Source organism: Syngnathus scovelli, chromosome 6 (genome assembly GCF_024217435.2).
Source record: "Syngnathus scovelli strain Florida chromosome 6, RoL_Ssco_1.2, whole genome shotgun sequence".
NCBI classification, from domain to species: Eukaryota; Metazoa; Chordata; class Actinopteri; order Syngnathiformes; family Syngnathidae; genus Syngnathus; species Syngnathus scovelli.
In genome coordinates this window covers 9,908,656-9,924,658 of record NC_090852.1, presented here as the reverse complement: position 1 = coordinate 9,924,658, position 16,003 = coordinate 9,908,656, and the positions used below count along the sequence as shown (strand labels likewise).

Below are 16,003 nucleotides of genomic sequence, written 5' to 3'. Positions count from 1 at the left end.
ATTCTACACCATTCTCTATTATTGTGTGAAGGCGATGGCCTTCACACATATGTTATTCTACACCATTCTCTATTATTATTATTATTATTATTATTATATTTTATTCTCCACACTTTTTTGTCCCGCTTCTTCTTCCACATAGTTCATCCGATTCACTCCGTTCCACTTTTGACGTGTTCCAAATATTCACGAGATGAGCGCTTCCATTTTTCTCGTTCCGAAAATTTTCCGATTTCGCAAAATTCGCGAACTTACGACAAATTTTTCCCCATTCATTCTTAATGGCAGATTCGACATTTCACATTTACATCATTCCACTTTTTTCTACATTGTTCAACCGATTCAACTCATTCCAACTTTCAACTGTTCATCTTTTGCCTACCTATTCCACAACTTCCCACTTACCAAAAATTCCAAATTTGAAATTCAACCAAATTCTCCAAAATTTCGTTTTTCCACTCTAACTTTTACGTTTTTCAACCGATTCAACCCATTCCAACTTTCAACTGTTCATCTTTTTCTAACTATTCCACAACTTCCAACTTATGAAAAATTCCAAATTTTCAAATTTGGAATTCAACCAAATTCTCAAAAATTTTGTTTTTCTACTCTAATTTCTACATTTTTAAACCGATTCAACTCATTCCAACTTTCAACTGTTCATGTTTTGCCTACCTATTCCACAACTTCCCACTTACCAAAAATTCCATATTTGAAATTCAACCAAATTCTCCAACATTTTGTTTTTCTACTCTAATTTCTACATTTTTTAACCGATTCAACTCATTCCAACTTTCAACTGTTCATGTTTTGCCTACCTATTCCACAACTTCCCGTTTACCAAAAATTCCAAATTTGAAATTCAACCAAATTCTCCAAAATTTCGTTTTTCTAATCTAATTTCTACATTGTTCAACCGATTCAACCCATTCCAACTTTCAACTCTTCATCTTTTGCCTACCTATTCCACAACTTCCCACTTACCAAAAATTCCATATTTGAAATTCAACCAAATTCTCCAACATTTTGTTTTTCTACTCTAATTTCTACATTGTTCAACCGATTCAACCCATTCCAACTTTCAACTCTTCATCTTTTGCCTACCTATTCCACAACTTCCGACTTACCAAAAATTCCAAATTTGGAATTCAACCAAATTCTCAAAAATTGTGTTTTTCTACTCTAATTTCTACATTTTTCAACCGATTCAACTCATTCCAACTTTCAACTGTTCATGTTTTGCCTACCTATTCCACAACTTCCCACTTACAAAAAATTCCATATTTGAAATTCAACCAAATTCTCCAACATTTTGTTTTTCTACTCTAATTTCTACATTTTTTAACCGATTCAACTCATTCCAACTTTCAACTGTTCATGTTTTGCCTACCTATTCCACAACTTCCCGTTTACCAAAATTTCCAAATTTGAAATTCAACCAAATTCTCCAAAATTTCGTTTTTCTAATCTAATTTCTACATTGTTCAACCGATTCAACCCATTCCAACTTTCAACTCTTCATCTTTTGCCTACCTATTCCACAACTTCCCACTTACCAAAAATTCCATATTTGAAATTCAACCAAATTCTCCAACATTTTGTTTTTCTACTCTAATTTCTACATTGTTCAACCGATTCAACCCATTCCAACTTTCAACTCTTCATCTTTTGCCTACCTATTCCACAACTTCCGACTTACCAAAAATTCCAAATTTGGAATTCAACCAAATTCTCAAAAATTTTGTTTTTCTACTCTAATTTCTACATTTTTTAACCGATTCAACTCATTCCAACTTTCAACTGTTCATGTTTTGCCTACCTATTCCACAACTTCCCGTTTACCAAAAATTCCAAATTTGAAATTCAACCAAATTCTCCAAAATTTCGTTTTTCTAATCTAATTTCTACATTGTTCAACCGATTCAACCCATTCCAACTTTCAACTCTTCATCTTTTGCCTACCTATTCCACAACTTCCCATTTACCAAAAATTCCAAATTTGAAATTCAACCAAAATCTCCAAAATTTCGTTTTTCTACTGTAATTTCTACATTGTTCAACCGATTCAACCCATTCCAACTTTCAACTCTTCATCTTTTGCCTACCTATTCCACAACTTCCCACTTACCAAAAATTAAAAATTAAAAATTTGAAATTCAACCAAATTCTCAAACATTTTGTTTTTCTACTCTAATCTTTACATTGTGAAACCGATTCAATCCATTCCAACTTTCAACTTTTCATCTTTTGCTTACCTATTTCACAACTTCCCACTTACCAAAAATTCCAAATTTGAAATTCAACCAAATTCTGCAAAATTTCGTTTTTCGACTCTAATTTGTACATTTTTCAACCCATTCAACCCATTCCAACTTTCAACTCTTCATCTTTTGCCTACGTATTACACAACTTCCCACTTACCAAAAATCCCAAATTTGAAATTCAACCAAATTCTCCCAAATTTCGTTTTTCTACTCTCATTTCTACATTTCTCTACCGATTCAACCCATTCCAACTTTCAACTCTTCATCTTTTGCTTACCTATTCCACAACTTCCCCTTACAAAAAATTCCAAATTTTGAAATTTGAAATTCAACCAAATTCTCCAAAAATGTGTTTTTCTACTCTAATTTTCACATTGTTCAACCGATTCAACCCATTCCAACTTTCAACTCTTCATCTTTTTCCTACCTATTCCCCAAATTTCCACTTGCCATAAATTCCACATTTTAAGATTTTAAACTCAACCAAATTCTCCAAAATTCTGAAATTCCACCAAATTCTCCAAAATTCCGTTTTTCACCTCTATTTTCTACATTTCTCAAGTAATTCAACTCGTTTCAGCATAATTCGCCAGCATTCCCCAAGAAGTGATTCAAAGTCTTCGCCTTCACACGCAATTTCTCCAGAAATTGCATTTTCTAGTTATTATTATTATTATATTTTATTCTCCACACTTTTTTGTCCCGCTTCTTCTTCCACATAATTCATCCGATTCACTCCGTTCCACTTTTGACGTATTCCAAATATTCACGAGATGAGCGCTTCCATTTTTCTCGTTCCGAAAATTTTCCGATTTCGCAAAATTCGCGAATTTACGACAAATTTTTCCCCATTCATTCTCAATGGCAGATTCGACATTTCACTTTTACGTCATTCCCCTTTTAAATTCACCTCATTCAGCACATTCAAACCACATTCGGAATGATTCTCGACATTCCCAAAATTCCCAAATTCAAAAATTTCACGTTTTCACGTTAAAAATTCCGACAAAATTTCACGAAATTTCGTTTTTCACCTCTAATTTCTACATTTTTCGACCGATTCAACCCGTTCCAACTTCCAACTGTTCATCTTTTGCCTACCTATTCCACAACTTCCCACTTACAAAAAAATTCCAAATTTTCAAATTTGAAATTCAACCAAATTCTTCGTAATTTCGTTTTTCTACTCTAATTTCTACATTTTTCAACCGATTCAACCCATTCCAACTTTCAACTGTTCATCTTTTGCCTGCCTATTCCACAACTTCTCACCTATCAAAAATTCCAAAATTTCAAATTTGAAATTCAACCAAATTCTCCAAAATTTCGTTTTTCTACTCTAACTTCTACGTTTTTCAACCGATTCAACCCATTCCAACTTTCAAGTGTTCATCTTTTGCCTACCTATTCCACACCTTCCCACTTACCAAAATTTCCAAATTTTCAATTTTGAAATTCAACCAAATTCTACAAAATTTGGTTTTTCTACTCTAATTTCTACATTTTTCAACCGATTCAACCCATTCCAACTCTATTCACTTTGGTCACCTCATCCTTACCATATTCACCCCCTTCACCCCCACTTCCACTATGCTTACACAATTCAACCCTTGACCCCCACTTCCAGTGTGGCGGCCATCTTGGATTGACCCTGAAGTGCTCCCAATGAACCTAGAATGAACCGGAAGTGCCCCAAATCAAACCGGAAGTGACCTTAGGTAAACAGGAAGTGACCTCAGGTAAACCGGAAGTGACCCCAAATCAAACCGGAAGTGACCTTTTTAAACCGGAAGTGACCTTTTTAAACCGGAAGTGACCCCAAATAAACCGGAAGTGACCTCAGCTGGACCGGAAGTGCCTCTAATCAGACCGGAAGTGACCCAAATAGACCGGAAGTGACCCAAATCAACCCGGAAGTGAACTTATTTCAACATTAACTGCCATAAATAGCTACATTAGGCGCTAACTTTTGCATTTTTTGTCCGATTGAACCCGTTTCAACATTTTAACCCCAAAAGTGAACCTCCTGAAGCTGTTTTTTTACGTTTTGTTCCAAATTTCAAAATATTTTGGCGCAATTGCTTTTTCTTTTAATTCCCATTCATTCTCTATGGGGATTCAACATTTGCTCTCACTTCTACATTTTTTAACCGATTCAACCCGTTCCAACATTCAACTGTTCATCCTTTGCCTGCCTATTCCACAACTTTCCACTTACCAAAAATTCCAAAAATCAAATTTGAAATTCAACCATATTCTCAAAAATTTAGTATTACACTTCTATTTTCCACATTTCTCAAGAAATTCAACTCATTTCAACATCATTCGGCATCATTCCCCAAGAAGTGATTCAAAGTCTTCGCCTTCACACGCAATTTCTCCAGAAATTGCATTTTCTAGTTAATTAGTGGTATCTCATTTCCTCACTAATATAAGTGGGCAGCAGCATGATGGAATTGGTAGAGGGGGTATGCTGAGGAGGGGTCCCATATTTCATCAGTGCCTGTCCACCTTGTTCATTTGGGAGAAAGAACAAAAGAGCGTAAGGTGGTTGAGTTCACAGTCGTGTTGTATTGATTTGATTTGACAAAGATCTGGCAAGTTGCCATCACACAAGGATAATACTGTATAGTGGAATCCTTGCATATAAGGCCAAGTATTTAAGTTTCCTTTCATCGCATATGCATTGACGACATAATTTGGTGTATAATTGCTACTAATGTGACGATTCGCCACCGAAACCATTTAGAGATGACACTGCTCTCGTAAAACCTTCGTTTAACTAAAATGGTTTGAAGAAACCGACACAAGAATTCATTTTAGTTGAATACAACTTAAACAATGTAGGTATTGAATATTTGATTAAGCATAATAAATAACAAGTGAATGAAGTTAATTATTACTAAAAATTAAACTGATTTAAACGCTAAACGGTCTTTTACCTGTAGAGCACTTTCTTGTACTCTCAGTATGTACTCTTTGGGAGAAAAACATAATTTGCACAACTCATCATCCCTCCTCATCCACGCACACTGCCACCCATAACAGGATGTTACTCCACCGGCTATGCCGTTTCAATATCTCAATCATAATAGGTAAATGAGAGTTTATAAACTGAAGTACACATACATTTGCCATAATGAAATCTTATCAATGTGTTCTGTGGCATAATATTTGCATATAGATGATATGATATAATAAGTCTGTCCACTTCGTAGAAGGAGTAAATATTTCTCTTTCTGCTTTGTTCCGCTGTTGTGACACGGCGAAACAAGATTCTAATTGAAGACAGTCGAGCGTCCTTATGTGACGACTGACATTCAATTATATGTGGGAGGATGAGATTAGCAGGTGGCCGCGGAAATGCTCGAAAACAACATTTTGCAAAGCGGTTACTCTGAAGCCAGGTGCCGATGTAATTTGAATGGCTATTTGAGCCCTGCATTGAAAGGCGCCACAGCTCTATATGGAATCATACTGCTTTGACCTGCAGATTAATTGGATGCCCAGAATGAAGTGTTGGAAGGGAGATTTCAGAATGAAACGCATAAAAAGATAGGGTAGGATCTAAGATGGAAAAGACAGCAAATTGGACCTAAGCAGAAGAGCAATGGGAACCATTGACCAACACATTTTCCTGACATACTGTTATAGTAGTCATTATCAATACGGAGAACATTTTTAAGTACGAATAGTCTCGTATACTATTTACTTGAAACAAATATTTTAATCTGTTAATTATCATTTTAATCTGTTAATTAACCTTTTAATTACCAAATGCCGTCATTTACATCATTTAAGTTACCTTAATGTCAAAATATGACTTGGCTGTAATCATCTGGTTTTGGAACAAAAACACAGATTTTAATCAAGGAGCTTCAAGGTATTTTTTTAGTGGAAAATTGGACGACCAGACAGACCAACTAGATTCAGCATGTAGAATAAAAATGCACGGTAAAAATATTCACAATCTATCGCACATTAAAAAATGTGCACATATCAAATTTGTATTCTGTGCCACTTCAGTAATAAAAAAAAAAATGTCACTGGAAACTGCCAGAACAGTTCATCACTGCCCAGTCATGAAGCAACAGTGCCCACTGAGCCAAATAAGCTATTAGAGAGGATAAGCTCTCCTATCAGCCTGCCAGAAAGCACACAGCCAAGGTCGCACCAAACCAACACTAGGCCACTCTTCATATGGCCAATATCACACACAAGACACACAGCTGATCAGGAGACAATTATTCACCCATCTACTGTACCTGACATCCATAATATTTAGCAAACAACTTAGAGTAAAATCAAAAACAAAAACAAAGCACAGAGAGTAAATTGAAGGCGGCACAGTGTGGAGTTTGCCTGCGTCGGTTTTCTCTGGGTACTTCGGTTTCCTTCCACATCCCAAAAACATGCATGGTAGGCCGATTGAGCATTATAAATTGCCTGGAGGGTGAGTGTGAGTGCAGAATGCTTTTCATCTTTGTGTGCCCTGCGATTGGCTGGCAACCAGTTCAGGGTGTCCCCTGGCTGCTGCTCGATGACTACTGGGCTATGCGCCAGCACACCCACGACCCCCCTGGGGACAAGCGGTACAGAAAATGGATGGATGGAAACTAAATCCTTCACATATAAAACACCTATGTTAAGACTTCTTTAGGGAGAGTGGCAAACAGCATAAGGAAACAAACAAAAATATGACATCTCCTTCAATGGGCATTATCATTTACATGTGCAGATGTTTTTCTAATGACAAACAAAGCAAAAGCGTTGCTTTCTGAAAGTCATATTCATGTAAATGACGCAGTGGAACCTCTAGAGTCAAATGCCAATTTGAAATTTAGTGATTACAACTTCCACACACACACATTGCTGACAGCGATGACAAATGTCTTACTATAACAATGTAAACACAATGAAAAAAAACCTAAAGAACAACACCTAAACAATTAGTAGGTGCAATTATGAAACGTGATGACACCTTTTATGTTGCAATCAGTTGTCAACGTTTTTTTTTTTTTACACTTTTACTGATGTGTTTGATTGCATGAAAAACAAAGGAGTGAGAAATTAGAATTAAATTGCAACCTGGATATTTGTTTAATTTGAATTCTCAAATAACTTGAATATTTCGTCAGGATAATGTGCTAATTTGTTAGTCTTGTTTTTTTGAAAAGTAATGGAAAACTAAAGACCGTTACCTGTCAACTGCACCTTATGACAATATGATGTGTCCTACTTCTCAGCTGTCGGAAGTGCAACCAAAGTCTGACCTCTCTTGCAAGAAGGTTCCTCACTAAAACCCAACTGGAATAGCAGCTTAATTTTGCAATTGCAAACAACAGCGTCTTTCCTGCTGTTTTACTGTGTCACAGTGACTATGGTGGAAAAAGCTCATTAAAACAACAAAACTTTTGGTGAACCATCTACACTATATCTGCTTACAGCAAACTAAAAATTAACAAAAACATCTATCTATCTATCTATCTATCTATCTATCTATCTATCTATCTATCTATCTATCTATCTATCTATCTATCTATCTATCTATCTATCTATCTATCTATCTATCTATCTATCTATCTATCTATCTATCTATCTATCTATCTATCTATCTATCTATCTATCTATCTATACACATACTGCATCTATAAATATGAATATATGTTCAGCATCAGCTGATATAAGACACATCACAGCGCTCTGCTGACAACTTCCAAGAAGGCAGGAGTGAATTAATAAAAAAATAAAATGCAAAGCTTTTTGTTTTCAAAAAGACACGTCACAGCACTCAGCTGACAACTTCTAAAGAAGGCAGCAGTGAATTAGTATAAAAAACACACACCTTTTTAAACCTTTTTGTCTTAAAAAAACATTGATGATTTGACAGCTGTTCACTTTATAAAACACGAAGCGTCTATAGCTTAACCGCTTGCCTTTCAAATCCTGCTGAATCAGAATACACACAAAAAAACCAAGCGCGTGCACCTAGCGTGAAAAGATTTATCCATCTATTTCAGTGTACGAATGCATTTTGATAAAATTGGACATCAGGCTTCAAGTAAAAACTCCTCTGTCATTGTAGAATAACCCAAAGTAGTTTATTAAACATGTTAGCATTTGATTTTGAATAAAGTTCAGAATTTTGTTTCCAAAGTAAGTTCCAGCAAATAATAATGAAATGAATACTAAAACTGAAATGGTTGTAATGAATTTTTTCCCGATGATATTTTTTCCCCTTGGCCCTACAGAGAAGGTAAGAGCCAGCAAATGAAAGGGGTGTAATTAATAAATATGGGTACATTGAAAAAACTGCTTTTGAAGGGCAATTTTTGGGGAGCATAATATACATGGGAGCCTATCCTCAAGAAATGACTAAACACCAAAAGACTCTCTCTTGCTCACTGCGTCAGACATTTTATCTCAATTCAATTCACCTCTGTAGAACATGGAGGCAGATGGAGGGTCTGGCCCGACTTCATCGATTGGCTTTCCTTAGCAGTGACAGCCCCCAGATGGGCCGCAGAGCATTAGAGTCACAAAGTCACGCTGCCATTACCAGTCTGTTCTCTCTGGTTACAGCCCAACGCACATTCTCCGGACTAAAATCGATTACAGTGATAGATATGTGTGTGTGTGTGCGTGTGTATGTGTGTGCGTCTGCGTGAATGTGATCACTCTATCGCTATAACTTATCTCAAGTATAAAGTATGAACATCACAATGATAAAATCAGGCTTCTACTTTCATTTGCCTGTTTTGTTAGTAATATATAATCTCCAAATGATGGAAAATACTTGGTCTGTATGAAAGTTAAGATCACACTGTGGCTCCATGCTTTTTCCAATTTACTGTGTAAAGCTTTTGGCTAATGAACCACATTAGCATATTAATGAGACCAAGAAATTCAAAAGGAAGCTTATTATTTTGTAGACTAAAGAGAAAATTATAGTGGCCATTGCAGGCCATCTTTCATCCCTGCGTTCTCTCTCGTCTCTCTTTTTAATGATGTACATCTCTGCTACACTAGTCATTGCGTGATGAAAATGTGGGCGCATAAAAGCATATATAAGATTCCGATTTTTGACATTTTGTTTCACAACAGGTAATGTCCGACATTCAAGGTTGAAATTTACTTTAGAACTACACTTGTGTAGAAGAGCATTATCGTAGTTGGTAAGTGAAGTAGTATCGACTTTCTGACACCTTTTGATTGAGAGGTTTTCACGGTGATGGAAAAAAACGTATCCATCTTTTCGGTCGAAATTGCTTCATCTGATCATTATATAGCAGTCACAGATTACAGGCTCCAATCGATCGAACAAGAGTTCGGGTAATGTGAAATTAAGTGTGAGAGGGGGCTGGCACACAAATGTAAATTGAGAATAAAAACACAGACCTGTGGAATAAATATTCATATTATGTTGGGATTTTACGCAAGAAGAGAGAAAACCACAATAATTTCAATGTGACAAACTTGATTTGGCAATTTCCTCTGGATTACTCTCCACCACCCAGCATTACAATGCCTCTGCTTCTCACCATCCATATGAGAGACACACGTGGCTGCAACAGATTCACGTGCAGTAATTCACAGACCCGAGAAGCGATGGTTCACCCTTTCTATGTAGCTGTATGAATGTCTTTTTTTCTAACACATATTGCACACATATGCCCTTCCTTCTGCCCACTCAGGCTTATACAGGCAAATGCACGGAAGAGGATTAGTTTGCATCTCTCCAAACTTGGAGGAGCAACAAACTGAGCTTCGGCTTTCTGCAGCTCCATCTCTGCTGCGTAACTGAACTACTGAATATAGAGTGTGGATTGATTAATTCTGGGGGATAGAAATGCATTTATTTCTGTTTTATAGCATTAATAATATACAAGAGAAGTAGGACTGCAATCATCAGAAGGAATGATTTCATCCTAAAGCTCTCAGACTTTAAATAAATTCAGGGCGAACTAATGACATGTTGGGTGTGATGTATTATAAAAGCAAGGAAATTAATCTGTATTTTATTGTTTTGGCTATAAAGCAGTACTCGGAAACAACATATAGTTATAAAACAGTATGGAATATACTGTTTTTTTGCTTTTTTTTAACTAAATTCTGGTGAGAAAATACTACAGAAAAAGAAAGGTATTACAAATGGTGTCTCGGAACTCTTTCAGTAACTTCATAAAAAGCACATTGACCATATGCTTTTTCTGTCCTTGGAATCAATTGCACTTTGATTAAAAAACATCCTGTGGCTGGACCGAAACAGCTTATTGGTGCAGTGAGCATGGCTGAAACAGTTCCGGATGGAAGGTTTTCAAGCAGGCTTGTTGGACACCACCAGAGCAGGAAAGTGAATGTGTATCACTTCAATTAAACAGAGCGCAAAGTGTCTGACAACAGCTAATATTCCTCCTCCACTAGCGGACCCAATCGATGTTCTGGCATTCGTCACTGTGCTAAAAAAGCAATCATCGCACTGTCGCACTCTGGTTAGTGGAGGAAATGGTATGAAACTCATCTTGTATTCACACATGCTTTTTGGAGTATGTATATTAGCAACCTACACCCAAAATAACTTCATACATACTGAGCTTAATACTATACTAAAGTACACGCTTGCTGAACAAACCCACCTCCCTGTCGAGAAGAGTCGGGGAGATGACAGTGACAATATCGCCTCTCTCTGCGTCAATGTAGAACATGTTGGGAGATGGTTTGTCTGGTGACTGCCGGATGATGTTGTAGCGTAAAGCGGCATTATCTGTGGCGGGGTCGTCTGCATCAAACGCCGTCATTGTCATCACTGTGGTTCCTGGAGAAGACAGTGACAAGGATATAAAGTGTAAGTGTGAAAGTGTAACAAGAGGAATTGTTAATGAGTAGCATATTTTCCGGACCAGTCTATTTTATCCCCCATAGTTTGCCCGGGGGTGGGGTGGGGGGGGGGGGGGGGTGACGGGGGTGACCTATTCTCTGAGCGACTTGTGTGAAATTATTAACACATTATTATAACATTTCACACGTTATTTTCACACTACTTGATGAGTCTGACTTAAACGACGTAGAAGATGAAGCGCTTCATCTTTTACCCCATGTTAACGGAATTGTTTAAAAGTGACACAGAGGATGAAGATTTAATGATTTGGAGTGATGTGGATGGTTTGGTAAACTTGTTAGCATGTTATTTATGCTATAGTTATCCGAATCACTCTTAATATGTTATATTAACATACCAGGCACGTTCTCAGTTCAATGTTTGTGTCATGTAAAGTTAGCATACCATACAAGTCAGCCTTTTGTTGCTTCTATTCTATTTGTATTTTAAATTGTATTTTAAGATGACATGTCTGTTCTTGGTGTTGGATTTTATCAAATACATTTCCCCCCAAAATGCGACTTATACTCCAGTGCGACCTATATGTCTTTTCCTTCTTTATTATGCATCTTATGGCTCGTGCAACTTATAGTCCGAAAAATATGGTATTTAACGGATCAAATCAGAATCCAAATGATCTTGATGATACAAAAACATGCATTTGAGAATAATGAGCTAGAAATGAAGAACAGCATGATAAAAGGTAAACACATATTTCTGATGCTATTCTGATGCTAACAAATGTTTCAGAAGTATCTCATTAAAATGCATCCCAAACAATACAAACTGAGAATTATCATCCTTGTCCTAGGTTTTAAACAGTTAGATTTTGCAGGTGTACCTAATGTTGTGGCCAGAAGTCTCTACCTAAGTACAAAATAAACTTTTGGTCTGGTAATGACATCCAAAAAAAAAAGTCTTAACAATTGATGGCATTGAGTTCATTTTTGACATAGTACAACCCACAATGTGTTGCTTGACTGTGATGATAACAATTGCAAGACATATGCACATTCATACGTGCACATAGCGATAGACCGTGGCTGGACCTGTCCCTTTTGCAGAGTGTTTTCATTTCCCAAGTACTGCAAAAGGTTCTAAATTGCATCTCGCTCCAGTGCTTCATGTTCTGGCTGTCATAAGCTCAGAGTCAGACAAACATTTGCTCAGTGCTGTCTGTTGCTTCTTGGAGGAGAATGTGACAGCAGCAACGTGATAGAGACCTATATGGTTAGGACACAGATGGATAAGTACATAGAGCCGAGTGGATATCTGTCACTGCACAATGTGGGGCAGTTGATTTTGGATGTGGCTAAAACTATCATAAATTGGTTTCATGAAAAATGTATGCAATGTAAAATGTACGTATGTATAATATATTTTAGCCTCTATACTGACTGCAAGTAGAGGTAAATGTGGATTTGTTGACAAGCTGGCAAGACCGTTGTGCCCCCTATTTTTGTGGCCAGAGCAAGTCAAGCGTAAAGTGTAATCTAACTGTTCAAATGGGTGAAGATTTCGTCATTTTAGAATTTTCTTAGATAGACACAGACCTCTTGGTGTGCTCCAAAACAGACTCAGTCAACTGCTGTGGTACGTGACTGTTTCACCCCTCAATGCTCCTTCTGGAACGAATTGGTGTCGAGTTCTGGGTTATTACGTATTGCATCTCAATACCTGTATTGAATGAGCTATTCTTGACACTTTTTCTTTTCAGCTTAGATAACACGATGCAAAACAATTTCCAGATATGTGCTCTGTGTACCGTCCTTGTTATTTCATTCATGCAACAATAAAGCACCAACATTTCTCGTGTTATTCTATTTCTCAGCCTTGAAGGAACATTCACACGGCAACAACCCTGCCAAAAGACTTTAGAAAACAACAACACTGTAATTTGCAAGTAGTGCTTCTTTCTTCCCCACAGAACAGGCAACAACTACCAATTACACTGTGGAGAAGAAACACTTCTTGCATTGAATATGTGTAAGAATATATGGAATTCAACATTTTCAAACTTTCGGATTTTACTTTGCCTAGTATGCTAGCTAATACAATCGATGAGCTGTTTGTAAAAGTGGTTTGTTTGTGTTGAATAATTTAGTTTCTAAATGCAGCTGTTTATGTATCATGGCTTGATGATTGTGAACACGTTAGCCACATTGTGTTGGTGCTTTATGATCCTATTTGTTTAATGTGCTTTGCCCCCATCTTGTGGCAAACATACACTCTTACAAACCCCTATTGAAGTGCGCCGATTGTTTGCGGAATTTGGCTAACTGGCCAATATTCATGGGGCATGTCTATACCTAATTAAAAATGTGATTCTATTCGATACATAAACACTGTTGTGGCAAAGCATTGTATTTGAATATTGTAAGTGCTCAGGTCCTCCATGAATGTTTATTGTTCTGATGCTAATAATGGATGCACTCAATTTTGCCAGTGAGCCGCTCAGACAGAACATGTCATAAATAATGCTATTGTTTTCAAGAATTTTGACATACAGACCCATTTTCAAATGTTTACATTTTTAGACTGCAAACATTGTCATATTAACAATCAGCAGCAATGTTCACTTACAAATGTATATTTTACTTTGAATTTACTTCAAATGAGGCTTAAGTTCTGATATGAGAAATATTGAAAAATATGCCAAGTGTGGATAAGAGCAAAGTGTCTTAGACCAGTTGAAGGTAAAGGCGGGCTGGCCAGGAAATGATTTTATCTTCTTTCCGTTTGCACTTCAAGGTGAACCATTTAAGTAAACCAATAATCCTTCCTCTGTGGACTAATTAAACAGTGCCATCTCTGTCATTACCTTAACTCTGTTCCACTTCATGGCCGGAAAGTCACACTGTTAGATAAAAAAGTGACTGTGTGTGCATGTGTGCACCATGAGCACGCACGGGTGCTTAAGAGACCTATATACGTAAGGGGCGGCTCGGTGGTGCACTGTGTAGCACGTCCGCCTCACAGTTAGGAGGGTGCGGATTCGATTCCACCTCCGGCCCTCCCTGTGTGGAGTTTGCATGTTCTCCCCGGGCCCGCGTGGGTCTTCTCCGGGCACTCCGGTTTCCTCCCACATCCCCAAAACATGCTTGGTAGGCCGATTGAGCACTCCAAATTGTCCCTAGGTGCGAGTGCAAATGGTTGTTTGTCTCTGTGTGCCCTGCGATTGGCTGGCAACTGGTTCAGGGTGTCCCCCGCCTACTGCCCGTTGACGGCTGGGATAGGCTCCAGCACACCCGCGACCCCCGTGGGGACTAAGCGGTTCAGAAAATGGATGGATGGATATTCTTCACGTACTATTGTTCAAATAATGGCATTGCCAAAAAAATCCATAAGGAGGCTCTATGATATACAGCAGTAGGCATGAGTAATGATAGTCACATACTGTATGTTTAACAAACAATTCTATGACAAGGCCCAAGGTAGGTCCCAATGAGCTACCTAATTGGATAGTTTTATTGTGGAATAACTTGGAGTATCAGCTGGGAAAAGGAGGACTGTGGACATGAGAAACGTATCATTGGCCAGATAAGAGGACAACAGACAAAACAAAATTCACACATGCTTTGGTGTGATGGCACTGCACAGCTGTGTAGCCTCCAGGTAACTCTTGATTCTTTCAAATGCTAAGGGAACTCACCAGAGGCTGGCAGAGGTGTGGGTGTCACCAGCAGGGTTGATGCCAGCAAAAAGCCGAGATGTAGCAACAGATGTGAACAAAATACATTACAGCTAAATGTGATGTAAGAATGTGTTTGAATTGGATGTCTTCTGTGTGTATGCATAATAGCTTCAGGGTAGAGTATTGCAAAAAAATAATTTCTGCTTGGTGTACAATGTCTATTGTGAGAGCAAAAACGAAATTTGATATTAATCACACTCAAGTGACGGAGAAGGAGTAAACAGTTGTCCTTGGGCGGGACTTCAAAGGGAGCCCAAAACAATTCAGTTTTTGATTTCCCTTCAGTTTTGCTTTTCGCAGATGAAATGCATGCACTATCAGATTTAGGTAAGGCAATTGACTAGATCTTTGGTTGCTTTCGCAGTATGCTTCGGTTCATTATGCACTGTGACGCACGGTCCAATAGGTTCTGAAGCATTTGGCTGACAATGAAAAGATAACACTACCCGGGATACTTCAGAAATAATAATGTGTACAACTCCTTTCGATTGTGTATGTGTGGAAGGGGTGTAGTCATAGGATTGTGATATAATGTATTTTAGGACTTTATTAGATTGAATGTTGGGTGAATGTGTGAATAAAAAGGAATAATTTAATTCCCTTGTAGCTGTTTGGAAATGGATTCCAAAAACCTGTACAATATCTCTTCTTAATAAATGAAAAGTAAGGAAAGAAAAGTCATTTTAGAATATGGCTTCCTGGTGAAATTGCACATTACTTTTCCATATTGATTTTTATTCAATCAAACGAAGTCAGCATGTATAGTGTCGGCAAACTGCAAAGGAAATAAAAAGATAATCTATGTGTGTAAAAATATCAACGTCCTATTTTTCCAACCTGTTTCAAATTATCCAGTCATTCTGTCTCCTACTGAGTTTCAAATCACAAGTACGGAAATCTACCGAGAAGAGAGATGACAACTTGGATAACGCTACTGGTTTAATGGTGAGCTTTTTTCTAGAAGCAAGGAACTCACAACACTAGACTGAATGCTGCATTTTACACAATGTCTCCATACTGTTTGCTTGTCTATTGTTACCCATTTGTGCTCTGTGCTTATGTGTTCATCTTTGTCTCAGCCTGCTATGAAAGTTTCATTTCAAAAACATGATTCGAGATACCTTATTCGTGGGAACTTACACTGCATCTTTAACTTAAAATGTCGAT

At 37.5% G+C, this 16,003-nt stretch overlaps 1 protein-coding gene across 1 annotated transcript in view; it reads right to left on the bottom strand.

Annotated features, from left to right (window-relative positions):
* The window catches only part of cdh13 (cadherin 13, H-cadherin (heart)), a 128,431-nt gene that overhangs the window by 58,984 nt on the left and 53,444 nt on the right, over positions 1-16,003 (bottom strand). The window contains exon 7 of the mRNA XM_049722778.1: positions 10,901-11,079. Coding sequence (XP_049578735.1) covers positions 10,901-11,079 — 179 coding nt within the window. The remainder of the gene's footprint in view (positions 1-10,900; positions 11,080-16,003) is intronic.